We start from the raw sequence: 16,277 nt of genomic DNA on the forward strand, positions 1-16,277 counted from the left end.
ACAATAGCTGTGAACTATCCCACTCAAGCACTGCCTCAGATCATAGATGTAATCTGCTGACGTCATTGGTTTGACTAACCTTTGACCTTCAAAACTGGGTATAATTTGTTTATGATCTTGTGGAAAGGTAAGATAAATGTGTGTGTGTGTGTGTGTGTGTGTGTGTGATATAACATGGATAGACAGCTGCAGGCAAGTGGATAAAATACCAAATAAATCATGACATTTGCATACTCATAGCAAAAAGACCATGTCCATAGTAACGGCCAGCTTGCAAAGATGACAGCAGGAATTGAAAGATACTGTCTTTAAATGGAGAAAATCCAAAAATGAATGAACATATGCCCAACAACAAGTCCATGACCAGCTAAATGATGGTATGTGGCAAAGATAACAAGAAGGATGCATGTGGATAGGCAAATGAATAAACCTACACAAAATGAATACATACATGACTAGCAATATAGCAATCGTGAAATATTATATATTGCAAAGATAACAACAAGCAAGTAGATATACTTTTTGAAGAAAAAAATGACAAACTACAGTTGTGCTACAACATCCTTGGCGCTATTTTATGCAACAGTGTTACAAAGATGCATTGTTTAGCATATGTCAGTAGTACGCTTGGGATTGGGCGGAGTTTAACTTGTCATGATTTTGATAAGGGAGACCCTATTTTTTTCCTGTTTCTCATTACCCGACCGACCCAATGTTTCAGTTACCAAATTATTTATTTTTTGCCTGCCTCTAATATTTTGCAGAACAGCTCCCTCTCTGGCAAGAATAAGCAAGTGCATGGACTGTCGACGTCTACCTACAGCGGATGAGTGTAGAAACATACGACGTCCATACATGTAGCATACAGGCTGTATACTAGTAAATGCAATAACAAACGGTTCCGCTCTGTCTCGGTCTTCTGCTAGAGCCCCGTTGTTGTTTTTTACAAACCCCATAAAAATGAAACGGAAAATGTTTAGTATTAAACACAAAATAAAATACAGAAAAGAATAAAAAAGTATTGCAAATAAATACAAAGCTACAATTATTGCAGCTATATATAAACATGTGCATATAGTTACCGATGTGGGTTTGTTTTTTTTAATTTACTGATGCATAGCGTTAGTGTTTTTTTGTTTGTTTGGTTTTTGTTTGTTTGTTTTTTGTTTTTTGTTGTTGTTGTTTTGGGGGGTTGGTTTCTTTCTTCTTTTTTTTTTTTTTTTTTTTTTTTTTGGGGGGGGGGGGTAACACGGTTCCTGCGTGGACCCATATCATTTATACAAATCATGAAAAATAATAGGTCCGAATATAGATATTTTGGAACTCCACGCTCGACCTACTTTGATATAATTTTTACATATATTCTACAGTCTTCATTTTTATAAGGGTGGGTGCCACACGAGCCCTCATTTTCGGAAGACAAAACAGTGGATTGGTATCAATAATCTACCGTAAATTCGTTGTTGTTGTTGTTGTTGTTGTTGTTGTTGTTGTTTACAATTTATTGAATTATGAATACTGACCTTGCCTATGTTATTCATGTTGTTATTCGAGAAGAACTTTAAAAGATGATCAATTTATGATAAGCTTCCTTGTGTCTCATTCACATTCATCTCAGACCACTAAAATTGATGCCCCCTACAAGTTCTTGATTTTTTTCCATGCCCCCCCCCCCATAGACTTACACACATACACAAACACATTATACATACACAATGTACATACATACATATATGTATGTATGTATGTATGTATGTATGTATGTATGTATGTCTGTATGTATGTATGTATGTACGTATGTATGTATGTGTGTATGTATGTATGTATGTATGTATGTGTGTGTATGTATGTGTGTATGCATGTGTGTGTCTGTCTTTCTTCTGTCTCTTCTGTCTGTCTCTGTATACAATTACAAAACACACACACATACACGTACACAAATACACACACACACACACACACACAGCTTCATCGCCATGCATATAGCCGTTGAACCTCTGAACCTTTGTTCAGTTGTGCTTTAAAAAAAATAAAAATACTCATAAATAACTTATAAAGTGTGTAAACATTTACAGGGTAAATCATTATACTGGAAAAAAGGAGATAACCATTTCATGCACAATAACAAGAGCAACATATTTCCATTGGGCAATGCGGGAATACTTTAAATACTTCACAACTGTTCTACTTTTTAGATACGTATTGAATACAACTTTAGTTCCAATGCTGGTTTGTGTTGCTCAGCTTCTCAACAATGCAAGTATAAATGTGCACAATTTTATTGTTGGAAGGAATAGTCAAAAACTGAAATAATTTAACTATCAACATTTTTGCTTGTTATACTTTGAGTTTAACTTCTATTTCCAGTATTAGGTGATTTCGCAAACACTAACCAAACTGTAGATCACTTCCAACCCCGTGTCAACATAAACAATTACATGACACAGTTGCTATATATCTCGTTTTGCAGAGAAATATATTGTCAGCATAAGTGTTGTCAAAAACTACATTGAACAGCTGAAAAATCTTGAGAGAGTAAAATCGGATCCAGACATCGGGAAGATCAACAGAAAAAAAAGAGAAAACGAAATGTAATGACTATGACTGGTTGAAATTGTTCTTGAGTGAAACTCTTGAAAAACTGAAAGTGAAAGAGTTAGATAAATATCTTGATGAGCATAAATTACCAAAACAGAGAAAATTAAAAAGAGAAAAGTTAGACATAATATCCACTCACATGGTAGGAACACCAGAATTTAGATCTAGAAAAATGACTGCAAATGAGTGAAACATGAGTGAAACAGGTAGTGACTCTGAGACTGATGAAAGTGACACTTCTGTAATACATGTTCTAGGTAATTATGATACTGATAGCTCAGAAAATTCATGTACTGATAATAAGACTGATAGTGATTGTGATGAAACAAGTCTTGCACATCTTCGCGCGGAAAAGTTACTTTGAGAAGTGGCAGAATTGCAGGTCGATTTATGTTGTATTAAACAATCATGTGGTTTTTTTCCATGACCCCCCCCCCTAGAAAATTGTGAATTTTTGGTTTAGCCCCCCCCCCCTAATTTTTCCTGAGAAAAATTGGTTCCCCCTGAAAATCCCCCCCAGAAGTAAAATCTGGACACTCCCTTACAATCATTTTTGTTTTTACAAAACTTTTAGTATCATGTCGTTTCGAGAACTGCATTTAATCATATTTCATATCATTTTTGAGTGCTCCTCCTAGAAAAGGTAAAAGGGTTAATAACAAAAAAAATAGTTTTGTTTATTTTTTGTTTGTTTTCATTTTGTCTGAGAACTTACAAAGTACATGCTGGCTCGATTGCTGTCTCTGGGATTATGGGTATGTGGAATGCGCACATGATGTGCGCATATTGTTGATCGAGTGTCCAACATGGCGTCTAAGTCGAAGGGTTTCAAAAAATTAGTTGAGCAGTTCAGCGCAATTACAGGTATGGAATGCAGTTGAAATATTACACACGTATTTCTTCAATGACTGGTAACGATAAATGAAACACGTAATACACGATCTACTCGCTTGATGATATTTTACGACGAAAACAAGAAATTGGCGCGAAAATGCCATGCATGATGATTCGCAAATGTCATGCAGAAGTGGAACGTCATTTCAACACACCAGTTCCTCATCTAGCGAATGTTGGGGTTGTAATGATCTGTTAAAGCGTGGATGTATTAGGGGAGACACATTCATAGTTACAGTAAACCAGTTATGTTGCTTTGCGTTCTTGTATAGTTGTGTTAACTTTAAGAGTTGTGCACCAAATTTCAAAAACCCATCGTCGTGTTCTAATTGTATGCTGGTGATAGTAGTGTTACTGTTTCTCCGATGTATAGTCGTGCATGCAGACGGAGTGAAGGATTCGGGAGAGACGAAAGGAGCAGTATCAGAGTCGAGTCTTGATTTACTCCGTCTGTACATGACGGTCTGTACTCATGACTATTCCAGTGAATGATAATGAGGAAGACTTGAAGGTGTAAAATAGTAATACATGATGGTGTACAGGTTCTCGGGACAACATGTACTGCTGTCAGAAAATAGAGGCAAGGTGTCTTTAAACAAAGTATTATCCCTCGTAAAGATTCAATCACACAAATCACAGATTTTACATCTATGATAATGCGGCCGGCAAGACCATGTATTTTTTTTGTAAACCAGTGGACCAATCTTTACAATGAATATACATTTGTGTTCAAGCTAGGGAGTTAGGGTATGGATAAAATAGGTTAAGACTCCCTAGCTTAAAGCAGAATGGTATCAACTGTGATGAGTGGACATTTCCTGTCGTAATGCTGCTAAGATCAGTTTGAAGCTTGTAAATATATAAGGGCATATCATATGAGTTAGCTTTTACTTCGCTGCTTGGTCGACCAGTCAGTAACAGTTTAGTGTAAGTTGCAGGCAGTCTGCGTACTCAAGTCAATATGCCTTGCAAGTTAAACTATGTATACAGTCTTAACTTGGGAAATCAAGAAATTTTTTATAATAATAATATAATAATAATAATGATTTATTTTGAGAACCAGCTCATACACTAAAAAAATTTCACAAAAATATAGAAAAAAGACAAAATAAAAGAAAAAAAAGACTAATTTACAGTACAAAGTTAAAAGCTATCCATCAAGAATCTTTTCCAAATTTACTGTTAAAAATCACAAAGACATTTTTTCTGTACATGGTTGGAGTCTCCAATATCTATGGCTGGAGGCAAAATGTGAAACACTATATACTGTTAGAAAAAAAATTCAAATTTTTTTTTTTTTGAGCTGGGAATTGCCCCCCAGCAATTTTCCTTTTATGCAGACATAAAACACACATAAACACAATCAGATATTTCTACAGAGATCCATTCAGAATTGGGACTATGTGACAGGGCTATGTTGCCCGCTCTATATCACGTTGCTGTGGAAATGTCAAGGCTTTCCCAGTCAGTCCACAGGCTATCCCAGAGTCACCCAGGCCCAACAAACAGCATGTGTGTACTGTGTGCAAATAATGCTTTGTATTTTCTGACAGGTGCAAGTGAAGAGATAGGTCACAGATTGTTAGAAGTATGTAATGGAAACCTTGAGATGGCTATTGGTATGCACTTAGAAGGAGAGACTGAAGATGAAGACCCAGGTAATAGTGAAGACACAAACCAAGCTAGTACCTCAGCTGCAGACCAAGAGTAAGTCAAAATCAAATTTTAAATTTTATTTGAGGATAAAAAGCTGTTTTCACTTCATATTTTATGGTCTATGTTTCATGACTGGTAATCAAGGCATTGGTTTACTTGAGATAGAAACAAACTAAAACTACTGTTGTCCTATGTAGATGATTACACAAGTGGATGATAGCATTCCTCTGTTGTGTGGATATAATCACCCTGTGGGAACAACGTAGTGTTAACATTGGAAGTCCCAAAACAGTACTCTGCAAGTTTATGGAACTAGTTTTCAGAGATGCCTCCCTACTGAAACTCCAGTGTCCATTCAATAGGCTATCACTGTTGTATTAAAATGTTGAAACAATAGTTTTAGTCTGTGTCTATCTTAGTAAACTGAAGCCTTTATTACAGTATACATGTACCAAAGTAATATCTGCTTCAACTTGATGTATGTGGTAGGATATTAGGCACATGTTAATACAATAACTTACATACATTGCAGATCTTATCTAGTGTGTGTTCTCTTGTAGTGAGAGAATAGTTTACAACCATTGCAGAACTTATCTAGTCTGTGTTCTGTAGTAGTGAGAGAATAGTTTACAACCATTGCAGATCTTATCTAGTGTGTGTTCTCTTGTAGTGAGAGAATAGTTTACAACCATTGCAGAACTTATCTAGTGTGTGTTCTGTAGTAGTGAGAGAATAGTTTACAACCATTGCAGAACTTATCTAGTCTGTGTTCTGTAGTAGTGAGAGAATATTTTACAACCATTGCAGAACTTATCTAGTCTGTGTTCTTTTGTAGTGAGAGAATAGTTTACAACCATTGCATCTAGTATTTTCTTTCTAACACAACAACAGTTTACTTTTAATCAGAATTTAAATATTTCTTTTATTGGTGTAAACAAGTCTATAGCTAAAAAATGAGAGTGAAAATATATAATTGATATAAATTTGAATGTGTGATACAATCATAAAAATATGTCATTATAATCAGATGCATTACGTTATACACATATGGCATTCTCACAGAAATGATAAATGAATGAATGAAATTTATTTCACCAGATAACAAAAATAAGCTACACTTTCAAAGAAACATGTGATACAAATATACAAAATGAATACAGAAGAAATACACAATTGTTATCTGATGTGGACCATGGAAATAGTTCAGAGGAACTAGTCTAAAATGTCCACTACTGGTGAACTGTTGTCAAAATAGAAGAAATTGTGAAATATATCTGATGACAGTTATTTGTAATTCTGTCTTTGTATTGTATTGTATTGTATTGCAGGGACAATGTAAGAGCTCCTATACCACAGAAAAGAGACATCTTAGTACAGGACCCATATGCATTTGGTGAGTTGTTCAATTTTGTTATCTCACTAATAGTGTTTGTCTTGATTTCTGATGTGGCTAGACTTAGAAATCTCATGCTATATATGAACATAATGAACACAACTGTTTGTCGCATCCAATTTTGATTGCTATCATACATGGGTCTTTGATAGCCCATCCCTGATAATGTGATGTATTTGATTGTCTGTAGGGCCAAGACCAAGGAGACGAGGAGGAAGAGGATCTGTCTTTGACAGATTTAGAGATTTCCAAGCTGAAGCAAGTAAGTAATCATAGATGATGTTGTGGAGTCGTGATGGTTGAATGGTTAGACTCAGAGTGGTAACTGGTTGGCTTGAAATCTGTACATTGCTGGTTGTGGAGTCATGATGGTTGAATGGTTAGAGTGGTTGGCTTGTAATCTGTACATTGCTGGTTGTGGAGTCATGATGGTTGAATGGTTATAGTGGTTGGCTTGTAATCTGCACATTGCTGGTTGTGTAGTCATGATAGTTGAATGGTTGGAGTGACTGGCTTGTAATCTGCACATTGCTGGTTGTGAAGTCATGATGGTTGAATGGTTGGAGTGACTGACTTGTAATCTGTACATTGCTGGTTGTGAAGTCATGATGGTTGAATGGTTAGAGTGACTGACTTGTAATCTATACATTGCTGGTTGTGAAGTCATGATGGTTGAATGGTTGGAGTGACTGGCTTGTAATCTGCACATTGCTGGTTGTGAAGTCATGATGGTTGAATGGTTGGAGTGACTGACTTGTAATCTGTACATTGCTGGTTGTGGAGTCATGATGGTTGAATGGTTAGAGTGACTGACTTGTAATCTGTACATTGCTGGTTGTGAAGTCATGATGGTTGAATGGTTGGAGTGACTGGCTTGTAATCTGTACATTGCCGATTGTGGAGTCATAATGGGTGAATGGTTAGAGTGACTGACTTGTAATCTGTACATTGCTGGTTGTGGAGTCATAATGGGTGAATGGTTAGAGTGACTGACTTGTAATCTGTACATTGCTGGTTGTGGAGTCATAATGGGTGAATGGTTAGAGTGGCAGGCTTTGCATCTGTAGGTTGTAGGTTCAAGCATTGTCGTTGCCATTTGTTTCTGAATGGTTAAAATCCTTGGGCAAGATTTGAACCACAATTGTGCCTCCGTCAACCCAGCTGTATAATTAATGACCTGGTAGGAGAGAGGTTGCAATGTGAATATTTTAATCCTATGTGCTTATAAAGGCAACACTGGATTGTATGCTCCCCAGAGAGTTGAGGAGGTACATGTATAAGGAGCTTTTTTTATACTATCCATGTCAACTCTTTTGCCAAAATGGCTGCCAAAATTAACTTAATGTGGTACGTTGAATGGTGTTTTGACTAAAGATGTTAACACAGCTTTATAAACTAAAAATAAGCCAACACTGTTTAGGTGATGTTAAAGCATTGCAAAATTAACACAGTATATGTGTTGTTATCTGTATAACTAGTAAACACAATGAGGCACCCAATTGGGTATTGAGTCGTTCATACCACCCAGTCACATTGAAGCGTTTGGGGAATGCTAACATATACAATCCTGAGAAAAAGAGTTGAAGGTATGATTAGAAAAGACATACTTAGTAAGAATAGCTTGATCTTTCAAAATGAGAATACATGGAAACATAGCTATTAGCTTGTTTTGAAAGCAATCTCTCATTTCATAATGTAGTATTTAATTATGTGACAGAACCCCATGATGTGTGAGTGCATGTGTGGTGTACTCGGGTATTTGCAGAGTTCTCTGTGGCCATACTTGCATGAGCGTAGCATGTGAAAGTGCAGCAGAAAACACTGCAAGTCTGTGTGAGACGGTTGTGCCGTCATTTGCATATCATTTGCATGCTGGTATGTATTTCGGCAGTGTAAATACCACTTGTATGCACACACTTTGATGCCAGTAATCATTGGTGCATATGTGACAATAGTATTTATAATTAATCAGTGAATGTTACAAAGAAATATTACATAAACATTTCTTGGTACTGTTCATATAGAGGCACAAGAAGACCAGATGAGAAACATGGCAGCTGGTAAATCAAGTGCAAAAAAGAAGACCTTAGAAGACCTATTCAGACCACCTATTGATATTATGCATAAAGGCACATTTAATACTGTAAGTTTAGTTTTGTGTTCTCTGGGTACACTTACCTTTTAAGCTTGATTTAATGCACTGGAACAAATATATAAATATCCCCACAGAAAGCAATGAAGTAGCAGATTCTAAGACAGAAATAAAGGAATGAATCATGAAATTTTGCCAAAGGAAACCAAGGAGTAAGTAAGCCGATTGTTCCACAAAAAGAAATAGGGAGTAAATAAGTAGTGTGTACCCCAAACAAAGCTAGGGAGTAAATAAGTAGTGTGTATCCCAAACAAAGCTAGGGAGTAAATATGTAAATTTCATCACATAAAACTTGGGAGTAAATTCAGAACTCAGTATATATACTTCACCGGGGAATGAATGTGAAGATGTCAGTGCAGAAAACTAAGAAGAACACATGCTAAATATAATGTAGATTTCACAACAGAGGACTGAGAGTAAATATCTATATTTGTTATATCTTGGTATTATTACTGGTGATTTATTTTGTTCACAGGCAAGGGAAACAGGACAAAGCCAGTGTAAGTGGGTTTTAGTTAACGTACAGAATGTACAGGAATTCTCATGTCAACAATTGAACAGAGATGTCTGGAGTAACTCTGCTGTGAAGAGTATCATACAGGAACATTTCATCTTTTGGCAGGTAAGTTCCATAATTAGATGTTCTTCCCCAATATTTTTCTTCCTCCAGCCAATGAAAATACAAGTGACCTAAGGGGCCTTTGTCACTATGACTTTATAGACGGGTAGTGACAACCCTTAGGTCACGAGTATTTTCTGGCTGAATGAAGAAAATATTGGAGAATAATATAATTGTACCAGTGGCAATAATATCAAAGGGAAAGTAATGGTAATTTTGAACACATCAGAACCAGTGACGTAGACATGTGTTGTCATGACACATGTTGTTGTGACGTAGAACGACCAGAGTATACATTCCATATTTTTTGTTGAACCTGGCTCATGCATGGTGTAATAATGGTTATTTCATTAATGATATACACAATGTAGAGACAGACAGAGAGACAGACAGACAGACAGACAGACGGACAGACAGACATAGACAGACAGACAGACAGACACACACACACACACACACACACACACACACACACACACACACACACATACGTACGTACATACTAAACCTCCTCCTTACTCCCCAATTGACAAATGGATTTTTATTCATTTCGCTATTCCTTGTAATCATGTAAGAAGTGACCTTTGACTTCTAAACCTGGGTCTGATGTTTACATTGATCTGAGTATTCACAAATAGTTTTTTCAGCTTATGACTCTCTTGTTGATTCCTAGGTAAATTTCATTGCATCTCATAGTTCAAGGTTTTTTTCAGTTTTGATATTTCACCAACCCCAGATCAAGATAAGCCATACATTTGATAATGACGAGTCCTTTGTGACACAGTCTCCATAATTCTATTTCCTTACCTGTAGGTGTACCATGATAGCGAAGAAGGTCAAAGATATACTCAGTTTTATAAAATAACAGAATTCCCATACATTGCTATCATTGATCCCAGGACAGGTGAGTTTTGACATGTTTGTTACCATAAAACCTAACCAAACAGTGATTGTTCTACGCTCTAAAAAATATGTGAAGATTACTCCTGTGATCTTTGGGGAATTTGGTCATGATAGTTTAAAAATTTATACAATCTTGGTATTTCTCACCATAGATCCCTCTCTTTTTTTACTTTTTTCTTTTTTCTTATTTTGATGTTTATAGATCCCACTCTTGAAGTAGTAAATTATTGCACATTGCAAAAAGTAATATTTTTGTAGGGGGTTACTTGATCTTTGATATGACATACGTCTCCTACAACCATTCACAGGGTTCGCACGGTCCTGGAAAACCCTCTGGAATTTCAAACCCTCCCTGGAAAACCCTGGAAAATGCGCCCTACCCCTGGAAAACCCTGGAAAATGATCATGATCAATCGATCGATTAACATTGACGATCGTCATGTTTGCTCGAGCCACCCATTCATATGGTTCTGAATCTCGTAAATATGAAATGGCGAAAATATTTTCAAAGTCATTCGCCACGGTGGTTAAACTCAGACAGTCAAACGATCGGTACACGAGACACTTTGCCCCACAGACCGTGCCTATGCATAGTTGAATGGGGGGTGCCGCAGTGTTTGTTTCGATCTTGCGTATATTGCTACTCCATCTCCCAGTCGTCATTTCAGGGACATGATATTGCATTAACAGTCCCGGCCGGGGGTAACAGTAGGTCTGCTAACAAGATTATCGTAACATTGTAGCGAGTATCAAAGCATCATCAACCAGGATTAGAAATTGTTACAAGTTCGGCGCACGAGTCAACATACTAAGCTCAGGCATGGCAATACTAGGGCTAGGGCCTCGGGAAGTGCAGTTGAATTTCCGGGTTGTGGAAGTACGGTTGTGACTTTTATGTCGTCGATAAATGGGTATTTGTGTTACATGTTCTAAAAGAATAAACTACTGTTTTATGTTGTCGGTACAGTAACATTCGTCAATGGTCAAGTTGAGTTGAGAAATCACGATATTCCGCAACTCGTGGCATCCGTACATAAACATCGAGACGCAAGCGATGAATGTATTCAGTTATTCATAGCTCGAAATTTCGTTACGTAAATGACATTTTTATTCTAAATTTTGAAGAAAAAAATTATTTGAGGTGACTTATAAATCTAGTAACATCAAACCATACAATAACGAGGACAAACTTTAGTTTTTAATTTATTTTTCTGGATATGTCTGAATTAGACTGACGAATGCTGCGATACACGATCAATGCACCAGCTTGACGAAACTGCTACTTTGATGACAGAGGTTTCTCCGTTAATCTTAGCGTGCAAACGTGGTTTTGAAACCAACATCTTGCATAGTGTCGATTGTCTTTAAAATGTTTTGTAACATATTATGGGAACTGTTGTTAATTTTTTTCTCATCCACATCAGACAATTAGATGTCATTCAAAAAGTATACTTTAGTGTCAACACCCCTGGAAAATGGCCAAAATCAATATGAATACCCCAGGAAAACTGATGAAAACCCCCTGGAAAGTCCTGGAATTTTGTTTTGCTTTAAGTGTACGAACCCTGCATGATTCAGAATTGGTTGTTGATGTGGTATCATGAACATTTTGTAATAGTTATATAAATTTGTGCCCACTGTAGTTTTGATTTTGGACATTTATCAACTACTGGGTAGTTACTGTTTTCCCATTACTTACAAGTTTGATATTTCTTTCTGTTTTAGGTGAAAAGTTAATGGAGTGGCATAAACTAGACAGTATGACATTTTGTGATCTAGTAACAGAGTTTTTGTCTTCACATCCAATATTTGATAATGATGGATTGAGTCCACCACCAAAGAAGAAAGTACGACGGGTAAGTTCCCCCAGGGACCCAAAGACATGTTTCATGTTAGTAAATGTCTGTAGATTGCACCAGCTCACACTCGTCTTTACACCATATATCTAGGGATTTTTTCAGTAATTTTTCATGATTTTAACCCATAGAATGTTATGTACCGTATTGTATAGTGTCTTTTACAGTAGCATGGCATTCTATGGGTTAATAGGTACAGTGTGAAAGGATAGTAAAAAAGGCTTGCATGGCCACGACGCCCTGACTGTCATTGTAGTGATACTTAATGGGTTCTAAGATTTGATAATTCCAGTGTGTTGTAATAGTGAAAAGACTTACATGACCACAGCGCCCTCACTCTAGTGATAGTGTATAGTATCTACACTACCATGGTATTCTGAAGGGTTAATAGCTGCAGTGTGTTGTGATAGTGGAAAGACTTACATGACCACAGTGCCCTCACTGTCATGACCTTGTGTACACTAATTATCTCATTCTAAGGGTTAATAGTTAGTGTGTCTGGATACTGAAAAGACTTGCATGGCCACGACGCCCTGACTGCCATGATAGTGTTTACACTAGTATGGCATTCTATGGGTTAATAGTTATTTCAAGGTTTTTTTTGGTTATTTTTATATGATATTACTGTATATGTTTTCCTTGGGCCTCGAACTCGACTAGTTTGAACAAACTATTTTTGTGGTCCAGCTAGAAGTTCAAGTTATTCTGTTATATATATTTTTTTCTCATTGGCGATGTGATTACTTGATTATTTCATTTTCCTCACTTGATATGTAAAAAGATTTCAACCTCTGGCAAATAAATAATATAATAGTTACAGTGTGTTCTGATAGTGAAAAGTCTTGCATGGCCAGAGTGCCCTCACTGCCATGATAGTGACACTAGCATGATATACTAAGCAGGGTTCTTATTCTTTTGATTAGCTGCAGATGTATGTGTATATTTATTAATATCGTTGATGTTTTGTTTTCTGTTACACATCAGTCTGACAGCATAATTGACGCAAGTGAAGACAGTCAACTTGAAGCGGCCATTGCTGCATCATTAGCAGAGACATCAGCCAAAGAATTGCAGACTGAAGGAAAAAGGAAAAAAACAAGAGCAGAAATAATAGTTGATGATGACGGAGATGAAGACAGTGAAACTTTCCATTCAATACACGACAGTAGTTCAGATTCAGAAAACACAGAGGAGGAAGACCTCTCGGAGGAAAACTCGCCAGTGAACTCTCGAACAGTTGCTAAGTTGGAAAATGGAACATCCCATGAATCTGTGCCAAAACTGAATGACAATTCCTCTGTCAGTGAACCTTTTAAAAAAATATTTGAAACTCGAACAGCAGATCAAGACAAAGACACAAACAGGACAGTCAACAAAAACACAAATAATGACGTTGAAACTAAAGATAATATGGACAAACAATTAATTTTGAATGATGATGTCATCGCTAGTGACGAAGAGAAGGACTGTGCTGATAATTCAGTGGAATATGAAGATAATTCTGAAGAAGAAGTTTCTAACGAAGTTGGTAAGAATCTGTATACAATGGCTATGGTGGTGGAGGTGGGGGTGGGGGGTTACATTTTATGACAAATAAACCATTAAATGTGAACACATTTTTGTGATATTTTGTATGTATATAATTGTTAGGTCATTATTTTTGTACCAGTTTAAAAATGAGTGAGATTTCCATAAATTTGGTTTAAAATATAGTGGAGCTAAAATCTGCAAGGAAACAATAATTTGTTTAAACGAATGTGATTTCTGTAAATTCAGTCTAAAATATAGTGGAGCTATGCTAAAATATGCAAGGTAACAATAATTTGTTTAAATAGTTTTGGTGGGAAACCGCTTGTAGTGGAAGGAAATGTATACACACATACAAGTAAATTGTGCCTGCTATTGACAAACATCAGTACAGTGTGAAAAAGTAGGTTCCAATCCTGATTGTTGTGTACATATTATATTGGTGGTATTCTATTACAACATGAAATGTTTTAGAATAGGATCTTTTGGGACTAAATCTAGCTGTACAATCTGTTCTCATCACATCTTGTCTTATATCAACTTTTTTAGCATTATGTAATGTCAGTGTGTGAATTTGTACGTTTTTCATGAAAGTTCAGAAGTTTTAGGCCAGAACTTCATACAAGGTCATAGGTCGATATGGTAATTAGTTTCCTGTGTTGAAGATTGGGGTCATAACCCCATATAGTCAGGTATATATATTTGTAGGTAATATTATTTCATGACTTGTGTGTCAGAACTTGCAATCCAGACTGAGCATGCTCAGATGCAAAGGGCTATGGCGTTATCTGTAGTTATTGTTATAATATCAAAAGAATAAACCTACAGTGCAGTGGTCAGATCATTTATGGTTACAAACCATGTAACAATATTGTTTACAATACTGATTGATTTATATGTATCATTTCCCATGATGCATCATTCAGTATATTCAAAATGAAATCTTTCAAACTAGAAAGTCTATTTCATTTTTACCCTCTGCAGGTCCCAAGGCCAAGTTGATGATACGTTTCCCAGATGGTAAAAGAAAACAAATGTCACTGCCAGCAACTGCTAAACTTACGGTATGTCTAATGATATCATAAAACTGTACAATTTATTGATCTTTAATACTATCATGACTATTAGACTAAACTTTGACTTTGTCAACACATGCTGTGTTATGTAGTAGAAAGGAACTTTAAGTTTTAACATGCTCTCATGTAGTATTTACTCAAGAAAAGAAAACATGTACACATAAAGACACACCAACAGACATACCCTTCCTCTTTCACCTCTCTCCCCGTCCCTCCATTTTCTCTCCCTCCCTCCCTCTCCTTCCACTCTCCCCTCTCTCTCTGTCTGCTCTCTCTCTCTCTCTCTCTCTCTCTCTCTCTCTCTCTCTCTCTCTCTCTCTCTCTCTCTCTCTCTCTTTCGCTCTCTCACACACACACACTTTTATGCATATAAAAAGAACAAACTTAAGGTTATTCTCTGTGAAAGTCACTTTATTATAAAGACTGAAAAGTGTTTGTCAAAATTATAAGTCTTGGATCTTTGTTCAGAATCCTGGTCTTGGATCCCCCCCCCCCCTCTCTCTCTCTCTCTCTCTCTCTCTTTCTCTCTCTCTCTCTCTCTCTCTCTCTCTCTCTCTCTCTCTCTCTCTCTCTCTCTCTCTCTCTCTCTCTCTCTCTCTGTCTGTCTCTCTGTCTCTGTCTCTCTCTCTCTCTCTCTCTCTCTCTCTCTCTCTCTTCTCTCTCTCTCTCTCTCTCTCTCTCTCTTTGTCAAATCCATCAACATGAATTGACATTAATGTATTTGTGGATTTCTAGTACTATAACAGTTATTATTATTATCTTTTGCAGTCTCTAGTCAAATTGGTTATTAAGGAAGGCTATTCAAATGAACGATATGAACTGGTTACAAACTTTCCACGAAGGAAACTTTCTTACCTAGAGGTTGATACAACACTTCAAGAAGCTGGTCTTTTCCCACAAGAGACAGTTTTTGTACAGGAGCGGTAACATAGTTGTGAGATGATAAAATGCCGATGCTATGTGCAACTCAGCATGGTTGCTGTATGTCTCTCTTTGTCCCAGATACCAAAACATTAAGATACGTTTTGTGAAGATTTATTGTACAATTTGGTGAGGGTGTCAGATTTATCATGTCAAAATAACCTGTGTGCCCTTTGTGAGATAGCCCAGAGACTTACCTTGGATGGTAATATTGATGCAGAGAGTTTCTGGGCTGGAGAGTTTCTTGAGATAGTAACACCAAGACAAGTCTCTGGGCTAGAGAGTTTCTTAGAGTGTAACACCAAGACAGGTCTCTGGGCTAGAGAGTTTCTTGAGATAGTAACACAAAGACAAGTCTAGTCTCTGGGCTAGAGAGTTTCTTGAGATGGTAACACCAAGACAAGTCACTGGGTGTAGAACTTCTTGAGATAGTAACACTAAGACAAGTCTCTGGGCTAGAGAGCTTCTTGAGATAGTAACACCAAGACAAGTCTCTGGGCTAGTAAGCTTCTTGAGATAGTAACACTAAGACAAGTCTAGTCTCTGGGTTAGAGAGCTTCTTGAGATAGTGAGATGTGAGAGTTTCAGCAAAAACTTACTCCAGCTAGCATAAATATGTAACTTTTTTATAGAATAAATGATTTTTTGAAAAGGTGACATATCTGCACTGAAACCCTCGTCT

General features: G+C 36.7%; 2 protein-coding genes across 2 annotated transcripts in view; one reads left to right on the forward strand and one right to left on the reverse strand.

Annotated features, from left to right (window-relative positions):
* LOC144442092 (uncharacterized) overlaps positions 1-16,277 on the reverse strand; it is a 386,503-nt gene that overhangs the window by 333,665 nt on the left and 36,561 nt on the right.
* On the forward strand, positions 3,400-16,243 carry LOC144442378 (UBX domain-containing protein 7-like). Its single transcript, XM_078131708.1, has 11 exons — positions 3,400-3,462; positions 5,046-5,199; positions 6,477-6,541; positions 6,732-6,803; positions 8,566-8,684; positions 9,169-9,315; positions 10,126-10,216; positions 11,941-12,071; positions 13,056-13,599; positions 14,583-14,662; positions 15,443-16,243. Exons 1-11 carry the CDS (start codon positions 3,405-3,407, stop codon positions 15,599-15,601), a joined length of 1,620 nt encoding a protein of 539 aa, XP_077987834.1. The 5' UTR covers positions 3,400-3,404; the 3' UTR covers positions 15,602-16,243.

The sequence above is a fragment of the Glandiceps talaboti genome, chromosome 11 (assembly GCF_964340395.1).
Source record: "Glandiceps talaboti chromosome 11, keGlaTala1.1, whole genome shotgun sequence".
In the NCBI taxonomy this organism is placed as follows: Eukaryota; Metazoa; Hemichordata; class Enteropneusta; family Spengelidae; genus Glandiceps; species Glandiceps talaboti.